Raw genomic sequence first — 27,575 nt, 5'->3', positions numbered from 1 at the left:
TGATTTTTTTTCAGGGCTTTGATTAAAAAACCGAAAAGTCTAGCAGACTTTTTCCGGGTTTCAATCAAAATATATTTCATGGGGTACGCCCATAATTTTTTGTGCAATTTTTTTAAGAACTATTTTTTTCTGTGAATACTTTTTGATTGGAACTTTTATAACGAATTCAACGAGGTATGCCACACGCGACTAATTCTCAAGGTTTTGATTAAAAAGCCGCAAAATAGAGCTGGGTTTTTCCAGATTTCGGAAAAAATATTTTTCAAAAGGGGTACCATATGATTTTTTAGGGAATTTTTTTTTTTTCAGAAACCTAAACTTAAGTACATATTATCTGAAGTTTCATCGATTGGACTTTTCTCGATGCTGGCACAATTGCCGTGTATAGGAATCGATAGCTAACTCGATAGAAAGGATTTAAGGCAGTGTGGACAGCACTTTAAACACATTCAAATTTTAAATGTTTTTGAATAATCACATTTTTCTTTTAGAAGCCCATATTTTAAATAATGTACATTGGCCGGATTGTGAAAATATGTTCTAGTGGAATGGGACTTTTAACAAAAAAGGGTCCGAAACGGGGTTTCGGGTGCGTTTTCATATTTCTATCGGTATCGATATCTAATCGTTTGGTATTCAGTCTTTGTCGATTTTAAACATACGGGCACACCAATTTTCAGAACATTTTAATACTGGCATGTAAATAAAATAATCAATTGATGAAACCCTAAAATAAAATGTTAGGTGTTGGACATGCAATTGTCGCAATTGGACATTATTCATCACAACAAATGTAGACTTTTTGTTCCTGCTACATGTGAATTAAAGTTTTCAAGTGAAAATGCAATACCTGCTGTATTTCTGAAGTGGTGAACAAAGAGTATGTTTTCCAAGTGATTTTATATATGAGTTGTAAAAATGATAGCTTATATAGGAAAACATAGTGCCCAGTAACAGAATACGGAATTCTCATCTTAATCTTACGTATGTGTAGAGTGAACATAAATCTGTATACATATTCGTATATATGTGTGTATGTGTAAATATATGTGCGGGTCTCATTAATATTTAATAATGGCAAACGGTGCCAACACATTTTGGACACATTCGTTAATATCGAAGTATCTTTTAACGAATTTGAATATACAATATTCACATGTATTAAAATTTTATTAGATGTTCAGTTGCACATGTGCAACAGTGCGTTTTTTTTTATACATATGTATGCCTATCTATTTTTGGTATATGTACCCCAAAAATTTCAATGTTGTCCATTAATAAGAAACTTAAAACATTTAACTAAAGGTCAAAAATGTTCAGTAACTTTTACTAGAATGTGTATTTGCCTAAGAAGCAGAACCATTTGTTATGGTGTATATATGTATGTACATATGGGACGTTTCATGTCAACTTGACTATCGCTATCGTATTGGCAACTTCGTGTATACATAAGTATGTATGTATGTAGTGGATTTTTATTTAAACGAAATAAAAGCATGCAATATTTATTTCAACGGTCTTAAAAGTGTACTATAAAAAAACTTTTAAGAAAAAAGACATTTGTTTTGATTTCTTTTTTTTTTTCTTATCTGAAATGATTCTCTAACTAGACGGAAGTCACCCCGATTTTCTACAATTTGTTTTATTGTTTCGTTGGTACGTCCCATTTACATTTAACCAGATGCACATACATATATACTTAATGTGTACAAACATATGTGGGTCACTCTATACAAAACGCTGAAAATCTACATAATATAACGAATAAAAATACATCGTTTCATTAAAATGTATGTGCTAATATTACCTAAAACGTTTCTCTTCTAGGACATTTTTCATCAGTGAAGCAAATATCATAAATGCGTGTTGAAAGTACTGAAATATTTAAGCTTGCCGTTCGGTATGCCTTCCCCTGAAGCATTGTAAACAATTGGATCTCGAAGAATGAACGCCAATAGCACAGGTTTGTAAAAAGTTCTTAGCAATAATGTGAGCCCGATCATGTTTCCATAAAATGTCTTGTACAACATTTTTTGAAAGTTACTCATTTTAAAACAAATAGAATTTAGAACTTTGTGATGACGAGTGGAAAAGGTGTGGTCAGAAATTTGATTATTCATTTGGGTCCTAAAGTTTTAACAGCGTCGATATGAACTCTTATAATATAATATAATATTAATTTCTATACAAAATCTGGAATTTCGGGAAAAACCGGATTGAGTTTTTGATTTTTCGGCGGTCTTTTTTTTAAACTGAATTCCGTTGGAATTTAGATTCAATTAACTTATCTAAATTATTATGAATTAATACAAGATTATTAATATAAAGTTAAGAAATTGTTATTTTAGATTGACTTCTCCGGCTTTCTTCAAATGCTAAATAAGCCAGTCATCCTTTTCTAAAACGCTTGATTACCAATAAGGCTAACTAAGAAAAGAAAAATATTAGCTTCCGCAAGCTCTTGCAGTTATAAGATCGTTAACTTCGATCTTAACTTAGTCCACAACCACTGAGATGTTCAATCTTAATCTACATATGCTCGTAATAAAGAATTAAAGAATTGCGAAAAAAAAACCCTAGACTTTAAGCCGACCAAGTGAATCCGTCTAAAATAGACGGGTGGATGGTAATCAACTTTGACTGTAGAAGACAAGAGAATATAAGATGTTCGTGATAAATATTACAAAACGGTAGAACTTTGTAATAATGTACAGCAGCTTTTGTTTCACAACTTCGGCTTGCCAAAGTTTCTAAGTTTTGTTTTCGTTCAATCAATAGTTATCTAAGTTTACTAACAGAAAATATTTGATTTTTTAATTACAGATAAAACTGTCGCGTGTTAATCATGTCCACGAGAAGATACCGCTTTGTTAAGGGTTCAGGGAGATTGAGATTGTCCCAAAAGCTGAATTTTTAAGATGTTGAAAGGAAAATTGCACAAAGAAGGTACTTGCTACATTTGCTTGGCTTAAACTGTCTGTAAAACACGTGCAATATAGACTCTTCATTTTTCAGAACCTGGTTGTTAATAACACGCTGCTACTAACAATATATAAAGGCAGTAATACAATTAAGCATGAAAGTACAAGATATAATCCTGTGTGCATGTCCTGCATAAAAACATTTACAAAAGGTACCGCATCCAGTTAAGTATTTGGTTTTGGCCAGCCAATCCACTCAAAATGGGAGCCAATACTTCGAGCAGCAGTTATCCGACGGTCGCGTCATCAGGGAGTGCAGTTAATAGTAATTCCAGCAACTCCAATGGAAACCTATCAGCAGGCCTACCCATGGGCATGGCAGAAATTTCCTCGGCAGGTGCCTACGGCATGAGCGGCGGCAGTTGCGGTGCGAGTGGTGGGAACGCGGGCGGAACTCCTGGGATTGTCATAAGCGGAGCACACTACCACCGCGATCAGAGGAGGAAGCGTGCCACTGGCTTTGCAACCCTCAAACGCAAATTCATACGTCGACGGCGTTCTTCGAAGGCCTGTGATCACGCTCGCGTGCTGAGGGATTTTGTCTCTGATTGGGCACCTGTGGAACTGGCAGCCCTGTGCGAGGAGTTTGAAGCACTGTCGGCCCTAAGGGATTTGTCGGTTAGCACACTTAAACCCTTGGCATTTATTGTTGATCTCGTGACTTAACCTCTTAATTCCATTATAGGTGCAAGCTGAACTGGCACGACCGCCGGCAGCAACGTTCAAGCAAGATCTGGCTGCTATCTATGAGAAAAATTTGTGCACTGATTGTGATCTTGTCTTTCGTGGAACGATATTTTCAGTCCACCGTTCAATATTATCAGCCCGTTGTGTATATTTTCGGGACCTGCTGGCAGGATGTCCTGGTTTCGGAGCACGTATCTGTCTCGAATTGCCCACTTCCCCCATTGATGTACAACTGTTCTCGTCACTACTACGTTACTTATATACTGGTGATCTTTGCCCCCATGATCCCAGCATTGACATTGCTCTATTGCGACAGCTGGGCAAGGATTTTGGTACTCCGAATCCCCTGGAGCATGATCTGCGCTATTTGTTGGAAACTGGTGATTATGCAGACGCAGCACTTGTTTTTACCGCAGATGGCACCAACGACTATCTCAGACAAGACTCGGGAACCTCGGAATACGGGTTCCGACCGAAGATTGAACTTCCTTGCCATAAAGCGATATTGAGCGCGCGGTCACCGTTTTTTCGAAATTTAATTGCTCGTCGAACACGTAATATTGACGAGTACGTTGAACGTTCTTTACACGTACCCACACGCATTGTATTGGACGAAACTGTTATACCAAAAAGATATGCGCGGGTATTGCTGCAAGCAATTTATCTTGACTCGGTGGATTTAACGTTGATTTTGCGTGGCGTGGGATCTGGTACATCAGCCGGATCACTTGGAGAAGTGCACGCTCTGACCAACACAGGGCGTGTGCGACCGACGACCCTTGAGGAGGCCATGGAGTTATACCAGATCGGTCGATTCTTAGAGCTGGATATTTTGGCTCAAGGCTGTGAGGATTTGATTCTTGAATGGCTATCCATAGAAACGCTGCCCACTGTCCTAAAGTGGGGCTGCCAGCCCTATGGATCTGCATGGGTCTTTCGCCAAGCTTGTCAGTATTTGCGGGAGGAATTTGCCGCTGTTAGCTCCTCGCCGGTGTTGCACCAACTTGACAAATCTCAGTTAATACATATTCTGCATAGCAACTTCTTGCAGGCATCTGAATTGGAGGTCCTGCAAGCTGTCCTCAAGTGGGGCGAGCATGAGCTCATTCGCCGCATGGAAGATCGAGAGCCCAACCTGTTGTCCCACACAGCCCACTCGGTAGCACGCAAAGGTGTGAAGAAACGTGACCTGAGTGATATAGAATTACGCGAGATACTCTCCGAACTATTGCCCCTGGTGCGAATGGATCATGTCTTGCCGCCGCACTGTGAGGTGCTTTGCCAGGCGATTCGGCGGGGCCTTGTGAGCACACCACCTTCGCATATGATCGGAGATGATCGCGAGAATCTGCGTATCAACGCCTGGATTCGCGGTGGTAAAAATCAAGGTCTATACGTAAGACCCCGTTTATTCATGCCCTATTTCGAGGAGGTTAAAGCGCTCTTGGAAGATCGGATGTCGTCATCCCATCATCAGGTTGAACTGATGCGAATGCGCAGGTGTCGACATCCTCCGGATATCCCAGATACATTATATATGGTGTCGCATATGAATTCAAAGGCGAATAGTGATCTTAGCACAGTAGAAAACCGTAGTACTGATGGAAATGTTGATATATTAGTAGGCGCCGCTGTTATTCCACCACCGGACAACCAAACCTTGTTGGCAATGCGAAAGCGGGAACACAAGCTGCGTCAATCGCCTATGTGCCAGCGGGCCCTGCTGCTGCCACTCTCTTCGAAGAACGAGATCGACAGGCAAATTCGGCTTCGGGTTGTTCGGGAGTTTAATCTGCCGGATGAAGTGTCTGACCTGTTGGAAATCGCACTTCAAACCAATCAGGGTAGAAATGAGAGCCATGCCGAGGAGACAGGTGCGTCGACCTCCCAAAAGGATGACTCCCTGCTGGAGGACGAGGATCAAAGCCCGCCGCCATCACCGGCGGCCACTTGCTCAGTCTCGCGACACACCACCGTGGCATCCTCGTTCTTGTCCCCCATGGGCTCATCAGTGGCGTCGTGTGGCACCGACGCTGCCCATCCCTGCTACAGTCGAAATCTCACCTTCCCACGCCACCACTCAAACGGGCTGATCGGCGTAGCCAGTGCGTTCGGATCCAGCTCCGGCTCTGGGCCAACGCTGCAGTGCAGCTACTCGCGACTCTCATCGTCAGTGCATCAACGCAACGACCTACCAGCCCTCATCACCGAGGGTGACTTCCGATTTCCGCATGGCAACGGAATGGGGTTGGACATGGGCGCCGAGGGCGGTGCTTGTGGCCTGGACGCGGCCAATAGCCATTTGTCCGAGATGATGCCGGATGTGGCGATGGCGACGGCTTCATTGGGACAGCTCCATCTGACAAACAACGGCGCTGGGTGCGCCAGCAACATGGGTGGACGCGCAGTAAGCACTAATAACGACATGTCCGAGAGCTTGCAATTAGATTTAGGCGATGGCCCGAGCCCTCACATAATTGGAAGTGCTGTAGGTTCAATGACTTTACGAAATATACAGGTTAGTTACACAGTATTCCCTAAGCATTGTCCTCAATTAAACGCATTCTCTTGAAGCACCAACTGCCAACAAACAACTATCATCACTTCATGCAGCGTTCAAACTCGCCATTTGAACTCCTGCGGCAAGGACAACCATCGCCAACATCACATCCACAACATTCCGGGACATACAATTCTGGACCACCAAGGTTTTTATAGAGATTTCGAGTGGCCCCCGATCACGGGCATTATTTTAGCATGCCTTTCTAAATAAAAATCCGATACAATTAAAACTAAAAATCTAGATAAATAAAACAAACTACTAAATAAATGTCAAAATGATACCCCTTTCCAATGATCTATCAATATACATATAAGCTGGAATAAGAAGAAAATATACAAATTTCCTTCAAAGTGTTCTTAAACATTGGAATTTCGCTGTGATTCAAACCTTTGGGGGAAAATTTGGAGTCATAAATGGCTTAAATGACGGTAAGAATAGTTGCAATAAATGTGAGACTTTAAATTGCCAAACAAAAAAGTTATGTTATTAATATACAGGTAGGTACGTTATTAATTTACAGGTTTTGTTTACTTTGTATCTGTATTTTTAATTTTAATTCTATTCACCTCTATTCCTTGGTCTTTTTTGTAAATTTAACGCTTAAAAAAAGTTTGTTCGACAAATTTAAATTACTGTATTATTATTTATTTTATGTATTAATCCTTACGTTAAACATTTACTTGGTAAGTTCGAATGAATTCTATTACCTTGCTCAAAAGTTGTGTATAACTAACATCAACAAAATTTAAAAATGTTATGAAAAGGAGCGAGAGGCCAATAGTTGATAATTTTCCGGGTTTTTCTCAAGCTGGTAGTTGGAGGAAATTCTGCATATGCAAAAGGTGAAATTTTAAGATTTTAAGAAAGTAAGCTTCAAAAAGTACTTTTTACAGGGAAGACACTTTTTAAGTTTTTTAAGAGAGGGCACGTTAGATATTTTTTGAAAGTTGTCTATAGAGTTTGTTTTGGTTTCCTACATTTATTTAGGTCGTTTTCAAATGGGGTTAAAGATTTATTCACCTCTTATTAATGCATATGTTATTTATTATATTTTTTCTATTTTTTAAATCTGAAACTGTTAATTAAGAAAACAGATTTTTGGGCCATTAAACAACATATATTGCCTTAGTTCGTTTTTTATACAGTTTCTTTTTAGAAACGTGAAGGAGTATAGACATGGTCTGTCTATTATTGATTTGCCTCTAGGTAACATTGCCCCCCTTTTGACATTGTTCTCTAATACTAACAGCTTATTCTTTATTTCACCATACTATGTGGCGTGAAACCACGGAAAAGTTGTATGTTGTTCCTTTAGATTACATCGTAAAATATAGGTTTAGAAATTTAAATGGTTCCAATACGGATACTCAGGAAAATGTCAAAGAACACATGAAATAGTGTTGGCTGAACGGAAAGTGAAGGTGCTAGAATTAGTAATGTGCTCTCACGAGATATTTTACTCTACATTCAGCGTTTGAAAAAGTTATCCTGATGCTGGGTGCCGCGCATGCTGACTCCGTAACAAAAATGCCTGCGCATGGCTAAATCAACAATTTAGGGCTCCAATTGCCTCCCCGTCCACCCCACTCACTCGTACTGTCATCTCTTCCCTAACCTTAATAACGGTTCATCAATAAAACAATTTAGTTCCCCCAAGAAGATCATCGATCTATTTTGCAGACCTTTCGAAAAACACCTTTTTGAACGGGATCAAAGTTAAATAACTGATGAAACAGGTGTATCGAGCAAAAGAATGAAATTAAGAGACCCAAAGAGGTTACTTTCCACCCACCAATCATTATACATAATTTTAGCTTGTGAACAACATCTTATCTTACCCAAATCTCTTATGCATTTATATTGTGCCGTATTAGAATGCGTTGGATTCCAAACAATATTAAAGGAAATTACTTCACATGAATGCAGGGCATGTGTTTGTATATCGAAATAATTAAATGAAATTCAAAAGATTGTAGTCTATTATTTTTTTTAGGATCTATCGATTTTTTTTAATAGGGCTATATTATTGAAATCAAATAATCCCCTTTAGGAGACGAAGATATACAGCGTTCTGCATGGGTACAGATAAAAAAAAGGTGAAACAAATATAACAGTAGCGCAATAATTACTAAATAAAGACTAGAATGATTAAAAGGTCTCACAAATGAAGTATAGCAGCTAGCATAGCTAGAGGACGTCCAGTCAAACCAGTGATCCGCTCAAGACAGTAAAATAAACCGCACATGTTTTTTGTAATGATTCTATTTTTAGTTTTATCAATTTTTACATAAATTGCATATATGATAATTAGTCCTTAAACACGTAATGCACAAAGGGAATGAAGCTGTCACTGATATACATAGAGTTATGTATCATGTGCATGATAGTTTGGATTCCATAGGCTGCATGTTGATGTCATATAACTATGAGAGTTCTTTGTATATATGTATATGTACAATCAAATTATAATTATTTTCTTGCTCAACATGTCTCGTGGCTGTTCTTAAGCTTATATTATACAAATAATACAAATACACTTAAACTAAATATGCGAACCTAAATTTATTTTTATGCTTGTAATTTGTATTTATTAAAAATAAGTAAAGTTCATATTACTTATGTGACGTTTCAACGCGCGACCATATTAAGGTCGAGGAAAGTATTTTGCCAATGTGGGACTCAGTGCTTAGGTTGAATGCTAGGTCTGAAGTATAAGGAAGTCTTAACCTCTTTAATTTGATTTTTGTTTGCCACAAACATCTTCTATCTCCTCACGTTACAAATTAATGTATGTATTCAAGAATTATAGTTTACAAAAGCGTTGCGCTTTATTTATTGGTGTTCTCTCAGGCTCAAAATGATGCTGGGAGGAGGTAATTAGGATGGGACTTTGCGTATGATGACATTTTGGTGGAGGTGATCGAAATTTTTCAAATTTCTTTGTCTTATTCGCTTTTACATTGTTGTTAGTAACGATTTTCTTATCATCGACTTGGCGCCACAGATGACACGGGAGATATTCCTATAACACCACCAGGTACTGTACCAAGACCAACGCCTGCATTTGTGACAATGCCCATCGTGTGGTCCGCTTCCTTCTTCGCGGTAACAGTTTGTTGGCTCATGGAGTCGACGCTAATCATATGCTGGACTGGAATGCTTACTGGTGCCGGCGGCCCCGAGTTCTTTCCGATTCCGCCACCACTAGAAAGCTGTGGCGGCTGCTGGCCCTGCTGTTGCTGCTGAACTCCTGATGGGCCAACAACGCCACCAGTTACTATCTGCAGCCGGTGGTGGGGCGGAGGTGGGCCTAGGGAACCAACTGAAGGCGGAATAGGACTTGGCTCCTTGCTGCGCAAATGGGCTGCAGACTGGGCTGCGTAGATATTTATCGCCTTTTGTCGCTCCTCAGCCTCATGTCTCAGGGCAGCTTCCATGATGGGGTTGTAGCGGAGCATGGGATAGGGGTCGCGATACGGATCTATTCCCCAGCCTGGAGGCGCTGGTGCACCGAAATGCGCCATTGGTCCACCGACACTTAAAGTGGGTGGCATCATGGTGCGAGTAAGGTGTGATGGTGGGGGTAATCCATGTCGACTAGCTGCCATGAAGTTGGCGTGATGATGATGTGCAGCCGCTGCAGCTGCATTTGCTTGAGCGGCCGCCAACGAAGATGAATGGTAGCGGGGATCACCTACTCCGACTGCAGCTGCCGAAGCACGCAAAAGCATTACGTCCTGCTCGTCCTTTGTGCGCGGATGCTCCTCCTTGATTCGAATTTCCGTGTTGAGCTCGCCAACGTTTCGATGCGGAGAGCGATCGCGTACAGGTGCGGCCACAGCAGCCGCTGCATGCACTGCCGCCGCTTGCTTATTGCTCTCGTTTATTCGCTGCTGCTGCAGCATTCGCTCACGCTCCATTTCACGTCGTTCAATTTCCCTCCGCTCACGCTCCCGTTCCTTTCGATCACGTTCCCGTTCTCGTTCCCGCTCCTGTTGTTCTCGCTTTAGTTTTTCCTCCTTTTCTTTGCGTTCACGCTCCTCCCGTTCGCGTCGCTGACGGTCACGTTCCCGCTGCTCACGATCCCGCAGCTCGCGCTCACGTTCCTCCGCTTCGCGCCGTGCGTTGTCCAGACCGGGATCCGTCTTGACCGGCCAGTTGGGCGACGCTGAAGCAGTTGAGGGATGATATGCGGCCACACTCCGTTGCATTGCGTTCGATCTACAATAGAAAGTATTTATATTAACAACATAAAGATTTAATATAAAAGGTAAGAGCTGGGGAACTACGAAAGCAAAAGAATTGGGAGTGCTCATGTGGAGTTTGGCAAGTTTTTAATACTTTCATTTTGCTGTAGTATTTTCTTTAAACTTAAAAAAAAATTTAACAAGAATGTTTTAAAAACATACTATATTTTTTTAAACTGAAACATCCCTAAAACTTATTTCCTTTAAAGCAGTATAGATCAAATTTTGTTTAATTATATATGACCTTCCTTACTGTTTACTATTTATATTATCTGGTCTTGAATTTATCTATGAAATGTAATAACATCTATGATTTTTTAACTATATAGACAAAAACAAAAATTGATTTAAAATTATGAAAAAGAATTACGGCTCTTCTAAGCTAACAAAAAATTATAATTTGTGTTGAGTTGTATTATGTTTCAATTAACACTTTTTATGATAGCTTCAAAATAGCAGGGAAACAATGTACAGTCATCTGTAAGCAATGGCTTACTTCGGAACCTTAAAAGAAATAACTTATTATTTACCTCCACGAGTCTAAATGGCCACCAAAATGTGTTAGGCCTGTGAAACCAAACGGATTCACATAACGTCCAAACGGGGAAACAGCGGTTCCTGTTGATAAAAGCAAAGTTATTTGGCGAAGTTCGGACTTTTTAACCAATTTTCTACCTACCAATATGACTGGGAGGAGCTCCAATGAAACTCGCCGTCAAGTTAGACGTTTCAAACGCTAATCGACCTGGCAACGCATTGGCGAATGCTGCTGATGGTGGCAGTTCATTCGCACGATGAAGAATGTGCTGCGGTGCCGTATTAAGACCCAGTTGTGGTGTTGTCTTGATACCAAGTACAGAAGCCGGCCCATTTGACACTAGGACACCACCACCAACCGCTGGGATAGCTGCTACATTATTAACTGGCGTGTTGGCCCCACTGGCCATGCCACCTCCTCCACTGATCAGGTTACCTGGCGGAATTGGTGCGTTGATCGATTGTGCATTCGAAGACGCTGTTGGAAATCCTGTCTTTTCAGAGCTTTGCTTGTTTTGGTGGTAGTAAATTTCCCACGCAATTCGAACATGCATAGCGTTCCAACGACCAGTTTTCTGCAACAAAAAAAAATTTAATAAAAATCTTGGTAGCAAGAAGTTATATCGTTTAGCTATGTAAAGTAATTTTAATTACTAAGATGGCCAACAAATGTGTTTTTAGCATAGCTCTTACCTTAGGGGCAAACGAAGTTAAGTGGTTGGGAGGCATGAACGGCGTTGGCCCCCCTAAGCCACTGTGCAAAAGGCCTGCTGAGGTGTATCCACTGTAGCCTGCTGTTGGTAACCCCATACCAGCACGATAGAACTGAGGATCGACGGACGAGATTTTGGAAAGATCTTTAAATAATGGCGGGGGAAATATTTGTCCAGAAGTTGGCTGCACAGCTGTTAAGGGAGTTGATGAAGCCGATGCTGGCGGAAGCAACTGCGGGTGTTGATGTAGATGTGGGTGTTGTTGATGCTGGAGATCAGTTCGTAAGTATGTTGATGATGGCGGCGTGGGGGTAACAGCCAAGCCAGATCTATCCAGGAACCTGCTGTCTAGCTCACGCCTCAGCAAATCAGCTTGATCATCTGCGAAAAAAGTGACACAATTATACATTGCTGTGCAAACTTCGAGTGACTTACTTTTGCTTGGCTGAAAAAGCGATTCTGCAGAAAAGGGATGCGGCGTGCTTGTCACTGTATTTGATATTGCCGGAGCTGTAGGCTGTGTTATAGATGAGGCCGTGGTTGTGGGCGCTCCTGCCGTTGTTACAATACTGCTCATTGAGTGAGACACTGCCGGAAATGGAGAGGCAGAGCTGATGATGGCCGCGGAAGATGTAGCTGGTGATGGGGAAGATGGCGGCGGCGCTAAAGGTGTTGGGAAGTATGACGACGACTGAAAAGAGGGATTTGTGGCAGACACGTGAATACCAGCAGTTGCAGGAATGGAAAGAGGCGATATGGCATTGCAAGAGGATCTCGCCGTTGGTGCCGAGTTCACCATGCCAATTCCCATGCTTGTGCAGTTCGAGAGCGGAGGAGTCGGACGGGCACTTCCGCTCGATACTATGGGCGTTGAGGAAGCACATGACGTTACCACTGCGTTGGCAGGTGAGCTATAAACGAAAAACAATTGTTAGTTTGATTAACCAACTTTAAATAAGACATTTAATGTGTACTTCAACCAAAGTGCCGCCTTCGAGGAGTATGAGGGGAGATTTCCCAGTCCCGTCATTGAAGAACTTGAGGATAATACTGAGGTACCTGTACCTCCATATTGACTTGGGGGGATACCGCAAAAAGACGAGCCCAGACTAATTCCCTGGGACACGACAGGCAATATTGTTGATGCACCGTGGGACCTGATATTTGTACTGCAAAATATAAGAAGTGTTTTTCAGTGTTAATAGACTATATTTATATTAAAAAATTTATGACAACTTTAAATGGTCGTTTATCCAAATTATGTTTTTCTGAATATCTGTTTTAAACCTCCTTACAATATTTTTCAATGTTTATTTTAAACAGTCAATAATTTTAATCAAATGGTATTTGCAGGTTCTAAATATTTAACCATAGTAAACTAACTGCTAAAGTAATCATGATTTATTTTAAAGGGCTTAATTGTTCAAAAGTTAATATATCTGTCCGGTAGCTTTACTTGTATTTTATTTTACCATGCAAAACAAACCTTGCGTTTCTGACATAACTTTAAAGGCGTGACAATGGGCGCCCTATTAATATAATATACCAATGCCAACAAATGAAAGATCCTTGCAAGCGGTGGTTACATAGACCATATTTAAATCAAAGCAATGCGAACCAAAATCCTACTTCGACGAATCTTAACCCTCTTGTTTTCGCCTGTACGATCCTTTCTGTACGTCAACTGCGATCAATGTGTTCGGCGCTTATGTACCCTGTACGGAGTTCACCAAACCCCGAATAGTAGCACTAACAAAGCCACGTTAAATCCCTTAACTACATAATGAAAATTTAAATTTAACATTTTAGTTGAAAGGAAAACAAAATTAAAAAACTTTTTTTTAGGATTTTTCAAACAAATATAGTTAAATTTTTTATTAACTAAAGATCCTTGGGATGGTCTAAAGAGGAAATCAATTCCAAATTACCGAAAGTTAAAAAAACATTTAGTTATATATTTTTGGCTTTTGTAATATTGATACGAAACACGGGGAGAGTTAATTTTAAAGATTTGTCACTTCAGCTAAATATTTAATGAAAAATATATGTAACCTTTTTATGAAAACATTTATCTAAACTTTCAAAAATATTGCAAAATGAACACTGGGGAAGTTTGCTATATTCTCAAAGTTAGAAGTTATTCTTAATAAGAAACCAGGTTGCATGGCAGAAAAAATCACGTCAAACATATATTGCTCACCTGTAACTGGGATCCCGATCTTTGTTGCAAGGACTTTCTCCTTTGGGGGAAATAACCTTCTGGATCACAGATGATGATGATGTAGATGGCGATGACGAGCTCGACGTAACCGCCGTCGTTAAACTTTGAACGGCGAGAACCGATGGGCTGAAGTTTGAGGAGGCGGCAACGGCGGAGGCGGATGATGAATACAGTGCACTTCCGCAACGCACTAAAGGCTGATTCTGCGGCGGCATTGAGTGCGTTGTTAGCAAATGAGACACAGACGAGAAATTTCCACTCTGTGAATGCATCTGGGTAGACTGGGGGAAGTGCGGTTGTGGAGCAGCCGAGGTTGAAAGCGAGGTTACCGCCAGAGTAGATAGTCCGGAATTCGGGGTACTTGTCCCGGCCGTCGCAGAGGAAAATGCACCTGTCGCGTACACAGGCACATGATGGGAATGAGATATATGTGAGTTGCTTAACGAAAGGGCAGTTGTGTTTGCCGAAGGGACCACCGACACAACGGGCTGCGATGCGCCGCTAGATATTGCACAGCTATTATTGAGTGGCGTGATAGATCGCAAGGTCGGTGTCATCGAGACATTTAATGCAATATTCGACGATGTCGCTTTTAAAGATGCTGGCGACTCACGACTGTTTCGACTATCCGAGCTCCGAATTTGTGTGGGCGGTATGTTGGACGTGGCGACCGGCAATACTGGAGGCAGGTACGACCCATGCGTAAGGCCGCTGTATGGAGTGTAGAGGGGGTAATTCGTATAAGGTGCTCGGTATGGAGGGGCTTGGATAATCATGGGCACACCAGAAGCAACGTGAGAAATGGGGGCAGGTGGCGCTCCAGGAAAAAGCAATGGAGACCCCGTACCTACAATTGCATTCCCGCCAGTGCCGAAGACCACCTTTCCCATACCGGACGTAGTTGTTGTTCCACCAGAAATTCCAACATAGTTTGTGTTTATCGAGATGGATGTAGAAACCGGTGCCACTAATTTATTTGTTGCATTGGGAGAAACACGTGGCAACGTACTCGTAGCTACTGATGATGTCGCAATCGTAGCAGGCGGATAAACACTAAGGAAGCCATTAACTATGGGATTGGGAGGCGAGGAGGTTGAAACTGAACTATTTTTCGTAATTTCCGAGCTGCTTGACAATCCAACGGATGATAATGTTCCCTGACTATTCGAACTTCCATTGTTATTGTTACTGCTATTGTTGTTACTTCTTGCAAAGTTATCATTTGATTTTATGCTGCTTGCCAGGATCACACTTGAAGCCGAACTTAATATTGATAATCCAGCATTCGGTGTTGCCATGTGTGCGCTAAAGGGACTGCTTAGAGTGGCTGTAGCTGGCGATTGCGCAGCAGATAATAATGGAACAATTGACCGTTGCACTCCTGATGACAATCCGTTTGAAACTGTTGTCTTGGTATTAAAAATAATCTTTTGATCAATATCAGATGCAACTGTTGACACAATTTTCTCATTTCCAGCTGATACTCCAACGTTGGGAAACTATTGAAAATAAATTTGGAATTACATACTAGTAAGTTGGTGTTGTGTGAGGGTAACTTACTTGCACTGACGAAACAGATGGCGTAACGCACATGCTGGGATAAAGCGCCTTATCAGAAGAAGATTTCTGCAACATACCAAGCTCTCTATTCCCAGATTCGCCCACATTCGCCGGAGATGTGGGAACTGACGCACCAGCATGAACCACTTTACCTTGTGTACTTTCAGATGTATTTTTAATGTTTAAAGCTTTACTTGCATCGCTTTCTGGATTTCCCGCAGACACCGAACTTAATGACGATGTAAAAGGTACTCCCGAAAATGTGCTATTATCTCCACATGCCGCACTCTTTTTCTTAAGGTGCGGAAGGTCAGATAACTTACGGGAAGTTGATCGATCCTGACACATTGAAGTATTGGAAACATTCATAGGCGTTGGGGTGTTATCAATATCAAACATTTGTTCAGAATTCTGTAAGCATAAAATGTATTATTATTTAAATTATGATCATTGAAGGTAAATTTACGCGAAGTTTCAAAGAACTTGGACTGCCCTCAAGCTCAAGATTGATATTATATATTTTAAGCCCACTAAATAAACAAATGATTTTAAAAACTTGAATTTTAATGTAAAAAAAAAAAGGATTTAAAAACGTTTGCAAAAAGTCGAATCGTTTTATCTAGGGTTTATCAGTTCTCATTTTTTAGTTCTCTAATCACTAACAGATGTAACTAATGGTAACTATTAGATATAAGCTTTTTTAAAAGAGGTTATTTTTGAGAACATTTTTTGGCAACGGTTCCTTGGAAATTAGCTCCCAATAACCATACAATTTGCGCATCGGGAAAGAGAGAGAGACGGAAGATCCTTCAGTCAAGGATGTAAGGACCAGTATTAGCTCAACAAAACAACCAACAAATTTGTAAAATGCAAAAATTCTTTATTCATCTTAACTAATAAATAGATAGGAACTTTAAAACTGAGTGACCTTGCATAGAAACGGACAAACAAACGGACAGGCGGACGCGACTATAATGACTCTACTGTTAATACTGATAACAAATGTATATACCACGTGCGCGGATCCATAGGGGGATTATTATCCACGGGGGGATTATTAAGTTCAAACTCGTGTAAAAATAATATAAAATGTTATTCAAAAAGTATGCCACATAAAACTTGTTGATTTGTTTTAATCCTTTTAAAATGCCCCACGATTTACAAAATTCAGTGGCGTTCTAATTTTGTATGGTAAATAAATGTTTCTGGTCTCAATAACCAAGTATTAAAAATATCTACCAATTGCCAAAATTTTAAAGAAAGTTGATTATTATTTTTGCATATATTTCGCCTAGGAGTAGGCAACATTTTTGTTTTCTCATTGTTCTTGTTATCAATGAAAACTAACTCTGTTAAAACCAAAAAGATTCTCTAATTATCAAATTTTCTGTTTTCGCTTAATTTAATCGGTAATAAATATATATGCAAAAAGTTAGAATCGAACTGATTCTAAGGAAAACTATTGTTTATAAATCAAGCAAGTTATTAATTTAAAATTTGGTAACGCAACAACGTGAAGAACTTTACAAAATATCAAAAAGTAAGGCGAATACAAAGATATAAAGCTTCCGAACGTTTTTTTCCGGGAGGTAACAGTGCAGCTACTGAGGGTTACAAAGATTCCGACCGGAAGTGCAAATACATTTCCGAATTGGAGTGTTTAAAAGAAACAATAAATATTGGAACTGAAAACATACCTTTTTATCATTGCTGACATTATCACACTATAAAAAGAATTATAGTTAGAACTTTATTAGTTTCAGCATATACTATATACTTACGATATTATTTCCTTTGCTGGTGCTGGTACAATTGATTGAAGCCTGGGCGTTAAGGATCATTGTTAGTATTTAATATATTTAATTGCAAGTAATTAAGCTTACGTCATTTAAAAGATCACTTTGCTCGTTTTCCTTTTTTATGCTGCTACTGGCCCCAAAGGCTTGCGCTGGAACATTAGGTAATTCCTGAATTTCCAGAGAGCGGCAGGTTGCGGATGTCGTGACGGTTTCGATGTTCTCCAACCCGTTCGATTTCTAACGATTAAAAATAATTGTTAGGGAACAGCGTTTGATAAAACACTTTAGGACTCACCTTTACGACCTGTGCTGATTGCGATCCAAGCTTGCATACACCCAGGTGGTTATTGTTTGCGTTTGCAGTTGCGGTAAGATCACTTGATATTAAATTATTGAGCTGGAGTGAGGGCAGCGATTTTGTCACATGCAATTGGTCAATAGTGTTACTTGTGGCGGGGGAATTGTGAGATTTTTTGGTGTCGCTGCCAGTACAACTGGTGTGTATCATACCCACGTCAATATGGTCATGACTATGCGATACGGCCCCACCAACGCCCAGCGATGGCTGGCTTATATCCAACATAAGTGAATCGTTATCGTTCTCCAAAAATCTTGTACTGGTAGCACTGTTTACTTGCATTTTTGCTGCATTGCAACCACCTTCCGCTTGTTTGTTTGATTGGTTGGAGTGATTTATTTGGTGACTACTATTGTTAATTTGATTATCATCACTAATGATATTACTTTTACTGTTTGCGCTATTGTCAGATTGCAATTGGTCTTGCTGCTGCCCATATTCAGATCGCCAATGATCCCTAGGTTCAGTTTCCGTCTCCAAAACCGTACCAATGTTCACAGATGGCAACAGATACACTACGTTAGTTATGCTGCTGTTGTTATTGCTGTTTGCACTTGGGCCATTGCTTGTGATGTTGTTGTTGCTGATGACATTGCCGCCACGGTGAAGAGGCTGCGGGTGCGGGTGCGGATTTTCCTTTAGGTTGTTGTTGTTAACAGTCAAAGTGGACAGGTTTGTGACACGCAAAGGTTGGGATTGACCAGTATCGATAACCTTTGGGATTTTCATTTCCTCTATACTGTAGGTACAAGTTAGCTCGTCCAATGCAGAAAGGCGCTTTTCCTTACGTTTTTGTCCCAATTTGATGGCAAACTATTATTGGGGAAGATATTAAATGTGCTGGAGATTATTGAACACGAATCAAATTACAGGAAAAACATACCTCAAGATCTTCGTATGTCTTGAATTCCAATATAGCAAATCCATCGATGATTTCCTCTTCGAGTACTGGAGATCGGGGCAACTTTCTTCGAACTGGAGGTGGTGGTCGAGGCGGTGGCTTATCGCGTGGCAAAAGTAGTGTTGACGAAGACGAGGTCGACAGAAGATCCTCATCCAGCGACTCTCCTTCGCTATCACTAGGCGTGGCCATTAGTCCCGAGTTGCACTCAGGGGAATGTGGTGGATTTAGGAGTAACGATGCAATACTATCTGTAGGGGGCAGAAGATTGTTGCTGCCATTGCTGCTGCTGGTAAAGTTTCCATTCGAGTTGTTACTGTCCTCGCCCATGCTGCCAGCGCTATTAATATGATAAATCATGCCATTGCCAGGTCCTGCCACCGATCCGTTCCCGATCGCCACCGATGAGTTCCCGCCGTTGGGCGTAACGAGGCTTCCCTGACCTCCGGCTGCATTCACATTGGCAGCACTTATAGCACTGACCCCCACGGATCCGGCGATGAATGTGCCACTCAGCGAACTGGAATTACATCGGCTGTCGCGTTCCGCTTGCAAACGCTGGGCACGTTCCCGCCGACGTTTCTGCTGGCGCTGTTGCTTGGCATTTAAACTAAGGTGAGTGCTGCTGCTGGATGTGCTGTGGCCGTTCGTGTTGCCAGCCACTACGCCTGATCCTGCTCCAAATCCGCCTTGACTCCCGGCCATGGTCGAGAGTGATGCTGCAGTGCCTCCACCTCCAGATCCCAGTGCGGGCATTATCGTTGACGCCGCCGAGGGCGGAGGAGATGTGGGGGACCTCGAATCTATGCCGGCTGCGGCCGAGACCGCCGCGGCGGCGGCCACAATCGAGAGTTCCGTGTCGGAATCAAAGTCGCAGGCACTGGGAGCCATCGATACGGCGACCGGACAGGATGGCTCCGACGAGGAGGCCGACTCCGAGGGCATGGACGCCACGGCCATGGGTTTCCCTTCCGTTGTTGAGGTATTTGATACGAATGATGGCCGTGCTCGCGGCATGGAGCCCAATTCAGAGATGTTGGCACTTGCTTGGACTAAGGCGGTGGCCGTCGGCGGAGGAAGGTGCAGCACCGCCAGCGGAGCAGTGCTCTTGGCCATGGTCTGGCCGACTACCGTCAGGACTGTGGCTGCTGCCGCTGACAGCGGGGTCTCGTTCTTCTCATCCTGCGCAGCAACGTTCACGTTCACCGAGGAGATGTCCTGCGACAATATATGCTTGTTTTGTGGTCCTAATCCTAATCCATTGATACTACTGCTGCTGGCCGACGCAGACGTCTTTGATTTAGCGCTGCTGGCATTTGATGTGTCCATTTCTTCTGCGTGTGGGCTTCCAATGAATTACACCAGTGCACCAGCTTCAGCTTCAGTTCCTTGGGAATACAAAGTATCGATGACCATTATTATGTATATTCGGGTTAGCCACGGCAATGTCATCTGGACCAAACCTTTTCCAATGCATTCGGCTCTGCTCTTGGGGCTCTAGACCAGCGATAAGGCGAAAGCTTTCAAATATTGGTATTCGGTATTGGGTAGTCGGTATTGGATATTGGGCTGGTGCACCTTTTTGGCCAACCATTCAATTCAATCGCGTGTATTTTGAAAAAATCGATGCTGCGCCGACTGTTTTGAAGTTATTGTTATTTTGTGACCCGTGCACTGCTCAACTTTGGTTTTTTTTTTTGTATTTTCGCACCGGTGGTCGTCACCTCAGTTTAGCATGTCGATTAATTTAAGTCGCCAAGTCGCAAAAAATATTTAAAATTAAATTACATGTTTAAGCAAACTTCCCTATTCCAATTAGTTGCGCTTTTTCTGTACACACACACATAATATTTAATTCTGCACACTTTTTAACAAACAGCACACACTTTTCAGGTCAGCAGAATTACACAAAACAGAAAGAAACACATAAAAAAAACGCCGATTTGAGAATTCACCGAAAATAGTCCATATTTATTTTGTCTAGCACTTCATCATTCGTCATATACTCTTCTTCAAATATATATGCACACACATATATGCCCATTTATACGTGCATATAAATCGTCGTATGTACATACATATATATTCACATACGATATACGCAGATGGGAGGTACTTCTGTTCGGTTCGGTTTTTTTCTCTATGCTTCTGTCGTCTATAGTTGACAATGTCGTTGCCGCAACGGCGAGAGCGCTCGCGCGCTAGTTAGCATTGTATATGTATGAGGCTGTGCTGTGCTGTGTGCTGTGCACAATGTCTCTAGCAGAGCAGCAATAGTCATCTCGCTTACACTTTTCTAATTGCGATTGCCTTTCCGTCGACATAGTGTCGTCCCTACATGTTGTGTACTCAGTAACAGACAGCGCAGCGTCGTTAGCAGCAGTACACAGCACGTACATACAAAAGACGACGAATTTTTGTGGGTTGTGTGCGATTGCTCGTACATTTTCCACACATAACTACGCGTAACAGTTTCCACACAGGCAATCGGCAATCAAGACTGAATATGCATCTGTTTAAGACTAACTGTCATCACGCCTATTATGTATATTTTACATAAAATCCAATATTATTTTCCGAAAAATTGTTAACCACAAAGAACCAACACATAGTCTCTCAGAGACGGACAATTTTTTCGATAACTTCTGAAAATCATTTTCAAGGGGATAACACTGTTAAGAACTATCGAAACGGGCTTCCACTGCAGTCGCGTTATTGTGTCTTCACGGTTCACGTTTTCCCATCGATTGCAAAAGCTAAATTGTGGGAAAAAATCCAACACTTACCAAAACCGCGTTATTCCGTTAAGCTAACAGATGCTTTTCGTCATGATTTCTGTCTGAAATATAATAAAATACAACACCTAGAATTAAAAAAATGTATGCTGGTCAAGGCTGCCCCAAGAAGCGAAATATCAAATAAATGTATTTACTTAGCATATAAAGTTTTCGAAAATATTTGCGTTTTTGCCAAACATACCATAAAATAATCGTATTGCTCCGGTTTTCAGTTCTCCTTGCGATTTCAACAAATTGAGGCTCTTTCATTACGAATCGAAAATTATGCAAGTGCGCTTGCTGCTAGGAACACGCCAACTGCTCGAATAAACTGTATTTGATATAAGATCAGATTTTGTTTTTAAGGCCATTGGCTTATCTAAATGTTGGACAAGTTATCCAGCGAAAACCTTACGTGTTGCTTGAGCCAGAGTTTCTTTTCTTCGTTTTGAAAGTAAAAATTGCGCCTGACTGTGCTTTGCAAAAAAGTGATAAAAACAGCATGTTTTTTTCTGGCAATATTAGAACTGTCAATCTACCAGATGGCGTGGTTATTGCTCTAGTTGGAACGGAGCTATACCGAAAATTGCACAAAAACTTCTCCAGGAACGACTGGAATTTTCGTTCCTTTCCTTAAGCCTAATTAATAAAATACTGCCACAAAGATGATTTATTATGCCAACTGCAAGTCCTTGTTAACATAGACTGATTTTTTAGTTGTTTTTGAAATTGGCCAGAAACCTTTAAAATTTGACAAATAATCGAATAGTATCGCAAATGAAAAGGTTCCGATATAAATGTATATGTTGCTTTATAAAGTTATATTTTTATATGAAAATGTGTACGTATTAGACGTTTATTTTCAGAGAACAATAACGCTGTCAATTTAGATTGCTTTTCTTATTTATTGAAGCCGATATCTTTTTAGCTTGAGAACAAAAATTAGCATGGTCACACTTGCACTCACGAAAGCCCCGACATCCGTTTTTAATATTTTAAAAATACTGGAAAAATCGGTTGATGGTTATTTAAAGCTCTGGGGTTTTATGGTCCTGATTACAAATAGTTAGGTCTAAATTTGTGACAGATTCTATGTTTTTAAAATTTTTAAGGATTTTTATCAAAAAAAATATTTTAAGCAAAAGAGGTCTGGTCAAAAAACCAATTTAATGGTTAGAGTTGACAATTAATAAAAGACTAGAAAAAACGATTGCCCTGTAACGAACGATATGAAAAGAGCGCTGGATATGCCAAGATAGATATGCCTTTGTTTTTCAAATAAAATATATTTGTTTAACAGTTATTGAGCGCTTAACAGCACACTGTACTCTTGCAAGGTGGAGCACAGAGATTAAAAAGCACCCTGTGCATTTAATTTAATATCCCTTATTCCCCGATCCAAAAAATTGAGACTTTTTAGTATTTAATTTGTATTTCAAATATAGTTACATTTAAATTTATATTGCCACGAAAATGACTCCCATACCCACACACATTGGCCTCCTCCTTAATTAATTTTACGATTTCCGTTACATGTTTATGAATATACTACTATAATATATGGAACAAGATCACATCACAACGTGAAATATAGTAACAACTATAGCTTTGTCAAGGCTGCACTCTAAGAATAACATCAAAAAAACGTATCTTTCGTATCTTTTTAAATTCATTTCAAATGTTCATAATAAATTTAAAGCCTTGTTTGTTTGGCTCAAATTAGGATGTTTTCTTTAAATGTTTTCCAAATAGGTCTTGTTCTCAGTTTCAGAGGAGCAGAGGCAGAATCAAAAGAGTCGGAAATGCTATTTAGTTTTGTTGTGTATCTAACCGAAAATAAACTATTACAGCCACATCCAAAAGCAAAACAAAAAACCGGGATTTGCTAACAATCAGTAGAAGTTGGTTCATCTTGTGCGTTGTTTATGGTTGCATTGTTGCCTTGCAGAACGTGACTTTCTTGAATTCTTTCATCAGTCTCAGTTTTCGACTTGGGTAGACGTTTTCGCGAGCTATTGGTTTGTTCGTTTGTTCCAGTGGTTTCATCACTGTTAACATTCTCATCGTCCTCGTCATCGTCATAATTTGTCGGTTGTTCGCCCCTACGCAGAAGCTTGCCAACCAGTTCATATTTTTCTAAGTAATAATAAGAACGTTATTAGCTGTGTATTGATAAGGGTAAAAATAGGATTTATTTACCCTTGAATTGCATCTCCCATTCCTTAACAGAATCCATTTCTACGGCGCTCAAGTCGCTCAAGTCGTCGTATTCATCTTTATCATTTGAATCCACGCTAAATGTTGCCAAATTGCGGGATGCATCTCTTCCCGCGAATGTAGCATAGGGACCACCTGGAAAACAAGCAAGAAATTACTTCATTGATAAGGCTCATGTCGCGCACTCATCATGACCACGATAGCACAATCAAGTGCGCAACTTTAGGCTCTTTCTGCGCACCTACGTCACAGGTAACCTGCATCTTGCTCGCACTCATTGGTTTTAATACATAAAGTTGTGGAAAAACTGCAACGTATTGGTCAAAAGACATTTTTGTACCCTTGCAGGGGGTTTTATAAGGAATGTCAACAATTTTTAAGAAGATAAGAAGCCAATTAGGCCCCTAGAATTTATATAAATATATTATTAATCACCATTACGAGGCGATTTGATATAGACTTGGGAGCTACTGATTTCGCAAATGAAGTTTTAAAATTGATCATGATCAGCCGAGAATATAGAATTTGCAAGGATTTTAGCCAATTTGATTGTCTTTTAAGATAGGTTCATATGCTTACAAATTTGCCGTTTAGTATTCTTTTATTTTATAGATCTTAATTATACAATTTCTGCAATAAGTTTTCAATTTTACTGAAAGTATATGTTTACTTCTGCTTGCCGTAGTTGACTTGCCTCGTTTCAATAAATGTTTATTTATAAGGGACTGTCACAGAAATCTTGTACAAACAAATTCGGTTGAATTTTAAATGAATGTATGGTTGGGTTCCAACCGAATTCGGTTGGAATATATTTCTGGAACTGACCACCAATTTACTTTGTTTTTGTGTTGAATTAAACTCACCTGGCCCGTAGAATCGTCGTCCTTTGCTAACGTCGTAAACACTCCCATTGACGGCGACCAAAACCCGACCATCAGGTTGATTTCCATCGTACTGGCGCAGCTCCTTTACAGTGAAATCGCGGCGTATTTTGGGTAGTCCTGTTTCAAATGGTTTCACAACGCCTACAGATGGTACTTCGGTGCGATCCCGAACAATTTTATAGACCAAGAAACATATTATTGCTAATAGGGCCAAGTTCATTGGACTATACAAAATTTCACGCAGTATATTCGCCAGAAATGTAGAATCATCGTTGTTAATAATATTTTCAGTTTCCTTGTCATAGACGGAATTTTGTGTCTGATCTGTTTTGGATTCCATCTTGTTGGGAAATTTGTTATCTCCGTGTGATGTTATACGCTTTTTAATATATTATTACACATCAATCTACGCTTTTTCATCATCATTTGAAGAACGTGCATTTTTCCGTAAGTACATGATCATTTATACATGCATATGTATATAAATGTATGTATTCGCATTTGGTTGGTATCCAAAAAGAAGGTAAATATAAACGCATCAGTAATGAACCAAAATATATATGTATGTATACATATATTTGACTGCAATGTACATTTTATCGGCTTACCTTTTATCCGTCTCTTGTTAAAACGTTTACTTTCATATTCATATATTTAAATCTTTCTACACATGAATGATTCAATAAACGAATGATAATTATTGCTTAGAAATACTGACCTTTTGGAACTTGCAGTATTTACAAATTTGCGAACTACCAATGAAAATTGTGACAATGATTTTAGTAGGTTAAAGGTCTTTCATTACTGAAAAGTAATCGAAAGTAGCGATGGTTGCATGATGTCAACGGCCAATGTGAATATAATGTCCTATTCCCACTGAAAATATTTTAAAGGAACAGTGGGATTTCTTAGAAAAATGAAACTAGATTTCCACTGAGCACAATCATCAAACAATAAAATATGGAATTACAGCCCATCGGCGCCATGCTGTACACACACCATCTGCATTACTAGTAACTATTTCCAACATTAAATCAATTCTACCGTACTGTTTTAAAAATATTTATTTTTACATTTTTTTTTCTTTTTTTTTTAATTTTATACACAGTCTCCTGACGATCAGCTTTGTCCCGAATGCCCACTATTTTAATCCATGGTTTTTGTAACTTTTACAATGACTACTTAAGCTAGCGTTAATTATTATAAGGCAAGTTTTTAGTTATTGAAGATTTCATATAATAATAACATTTGCGGCTTCCTATTTTTGCCTCATCTGCTTTTGCCTTCTCGTAAAATCAAAATCATAAATTTGTTTAAATGAACAGAATATTAAGTTGTTATTTTAAGGTCCGTTTATTGTTCCCTTTAAAATCTATAAGTAGTTTTTAAGCTGAGACATCGTATGGAATTTGACAGCCTAAAACCTACTTTTTTCTTTCCATGAGCTTGAGAAAACAGCCCTTTTTGTATTTTATCTAATTTTCATTGTGAATATTAAGAATTTAGGAATGCACTTCTAAATATGGACTAGAAATAGAACCGTGGTGGGCCACGGGGAACGATTTTAGACCATTCCGCAAACGGATGCAGCATGTGTCTCTGTGGGAATACGGTATTACATTGATGTTTCTTCCAGTTCTATGGTATTCTGCAACGATCAAGCGAAGGTCACACTCTATTTAAATAATCTAGGAAATAAAATTCATGCAATTGGACTAAATGCTAGGCATCCGTGTTTTGAGGTTACAAGCTGGCAACTCTGGATTCAATAATGTGTGCCACCAGGCGCTTTTACGGAATAAAAGCACAAAGACGAAGAAGGACAACGTAGTGCGTCAGGGCAAAATATTTAGCTCGTTGTTCGGAAATCGGCTAAAGGGCAGTAATAGCCGGTGGTACCCATCCCAAGATGCTAATTCTCCAAGCAGCTCCGGCCTTCAAAAATCGAATCACGCCCTGAAATTCGGAACACCACATTCGAACTCCACTCCCGGCAATCATCGCCGCATGTCCGTTCTGAATAAGGTGTTCATGACAAACATAACCGATATTTTGGCAAACGGTGCTGTTGCCGATTCAATCGTCGGTCAAGGGGTGCAGATATCATATGTGAGGATCACAAGCGACTTTACACGAATCAATGTGTATTGGCTTGGCAAGGATGGACGGGGAAACGAGGAGCTCGAAGATAAGCTGAATCGTTTGAGCGGTCAACTGCAGCATGAGCTTTCACAGCTCCATCTAATGGGCGAAGTTCCCCGGATAAAATTTGTCCATGACAAAACGAGCAGCGGTCTATATCATGTCCAGGAAGTGCTATCAAAGATCGATCAGTATAAATACTCTAGTCCAAATAGCTATACAGAACCAAAAGAAATTGATACAGCGAGTTGCTCTGCGGCAACAGATGTTATTGAATGGCCGGAGATGCGACAGGATTTCTTAAATTTTAACCAAAGCTTAGCTATGGATAAGATCCACAGCAAGATGCGCAAGTTCAAAGAGGCCTGGGCTCATCATAAGCAACACGTTTCGAAGATAGACTCTTAGTTTCAAATTAAATTAAAATTTTATTTTAAAAAATTCAAGGCTTATTTTATTTTACTCAAAATAAGGCGATCGGGCTTAAGATCTTTTAAATATTTTTGGTCAACAGGGAAAACATTTTACTATCGTAATTGAACAATGAAAACGATACATTTGGCCTGCCCCATCACTAAGTTTCTATGCTTATGGCCGGCATTCTGCAGCGAGACAGCTATCGATATCTTCCAGGCAAACCATTTCAAATGAAAATCATAAGTTATTGTAATTTTCTTATATTAAATAAATTTTTAATTCATTAAAATTATTCTTGTTTAATAAGATACAAACCAAAAATAGTTATAATGTATCAAAGTGGGCAAGCAGGTGCGAAAAGTCAATTGGAAATTGAAAGTTCAATAACGAGAATGTAAATAGGATAAGCGATATCGAGTTGGGATTAAAACGTTAAATCTGAAGCCCGGCTGAAAATTACGTGGCATAAATATTTTTTCAAACAATTCATAGGGCATTTTTTATATGTAACCTTTTATCGCATGACTTTGAAGCCGAAAATAGTACACCTTTATGTCAATACACTTGTTTA

The 27,575-nt window shown here is 40.0% G+C and overlaps 4 protein-coding genes across 10 annotated transcripts; 2 read left to right on the top strand and 2 right to left on the bottom strand.

Moving 5' to 3' along the window:
• The first annotated feature begins 653 nt into the window (after nt 1–653).
• On the top strand, nt 654–6,517 carry LOC108047754 (BTB/POZ domain-containing protein 7). Of its 4 annotated transcripts, none has more exons than XM_017128098.1 (6): nt 654–880; nt 1,828–1,963; nt 2,824–2,946; nt 3,016–3,599; nt 3,667–6,186; nt 6,243–6,517. In XM_017128098.1, exons 4-6 carry the CDS (start codon nt 3,183–3,185, stop codon nt 6,384–6,386), a joined length of 3,081 nt encoding a protein of 1,026 aa, XP_016983587.1. In that variant the 5' UTR covers nt 654–880; nt 1,828–1,963; nt 2,824–2,946; nt 3,016–3,182; the 3' UTR covers nt 6,387–6,517. The 4 variants fall into 4 exon arrangements, with proteins under 4 accessions (XP_016983587.1, XP_044317149.1, XP_016983586.1 ...); XM_044461214.1 differs by having other exon boundaries at nt 3,000–3,599; XM_017128097.1 differs by having other exon boundaries at nt 654–984.
• A 1,940-nt stretch (nt 6,518–8,457) lies between these two features.
• LOC108047746 (mucin-12) lies at nt 8,458–21,312 on the bottom strand. Its single transcript, XM_017128079.2, has 14 exons — nt 20,031–21,312; nt 18,550–19,955; nt 17,604–18,479; nt 17,393–17,545; nt 17,291–17,332; nt 17,207–17,233; nt 15,510–15,920; nt 13,929–15,448; nt 12,703–12,897; nt 12,164–12,639; nt 11,709–12,109; nt 11,158–11,590; nt 11,009–11,096; nt 8,458–10,452 (listed from the first exon to the last, which is right to left on the bottom strand). Exons 2-14 carry the CDS (start codon nt 19,894–19,896, stop codon nt 9,216–9,218), a joined length of 7,206 nt encoding a protein of 2,401 aa, XP_016983568.1. The 5' UTR covers nt 19,897–19,955; nt 20,031–21,312; the 3' UTR covers nt 8,458–9,215.
• A 1,445-nt stretch (nt 21,313–22,757) lies between these two features.
• On the bottom strand, nt 22,758–25,266 carry LOC108047764 (membrane-associated progesterone receptor component 1). 4 transcript variants are annotated; one of them, XM_017128113.2, is made up of 5 exons: nt 25,164–25,266; nt 25,054–25,109; nt 24,425–24,856; nt 23,544–23,696; nt 22,758–23,480 (listed from the first exon to the last, which is right to left on the bottom strand). In XM_017128113.2, the coding sequence occupies exons 3-5, from the start codon at nt 24,783–24,785 to the stop codon at nt 23,230–23,232; spliced, it is 765 nt and encodes a 254-aa protein (XP_016983602.1). In that variant the 5' UTR covers nt 24,786–24,856; nt 25,054–25,109; nt 25,164–25,266; the 3' UTR covers nt 22,758–23,229. The 4 variants fall into 4 exon arrangements, with proteins under 4 accessions (XP_016983602.1, XP_016983601.1, XP_016983604.1 ...); XM_017128112.1 differs by having other exon boundaries at nt 24,425–24,851; XM_017128115.1 differs by having other exon boundaries at nt 24,425–24,851; nt 25,054–25,105; nt 25,164–25,179.
• Nucleotides 25,267–26,112: 846 nt separating this feature from the next.
• Nucleotides 26,113–27,028, top strand: LOC108047741 (putative ribosome-binding factor A, mitochondrial). The gene has a single exon (XM_017128062.2). The coding sequence runs from the start codon at nt 26,165–26,167 to the stop codon at nt 26,993–26,995; it is 831 nt and encodes a 276-aa protein (XP_016983551.1). The 5' UTR covers nt 26,113–26,164; the 3' UTR covers nt 26,996–27,028.
• Nucleotides 27,029–27,575: the final 547 nt, after the last annotated feature.

This window comes from Drosophila rhopaloa, unplaced genomic scaffold (assembly GCF_018152115.1).
Source record: "Drosophila rhopaloa isolate 14029-0021.01 unplaced genomic scaffold, ASM1815211v1 contig_3, whole genome shotgun sequence".
Lineage (NCBI taxonomy): Eukaryota > Metazoa > Arthropoda > Insecta > Diptera > Drosophilidae > Drosophila > Drosophila rhopaloa.
The sequence above is the reverse complement of the archived record's forward strand: the minus strand, read 5'-3'. Positions and strand labels throughout refer to the sequence as shown.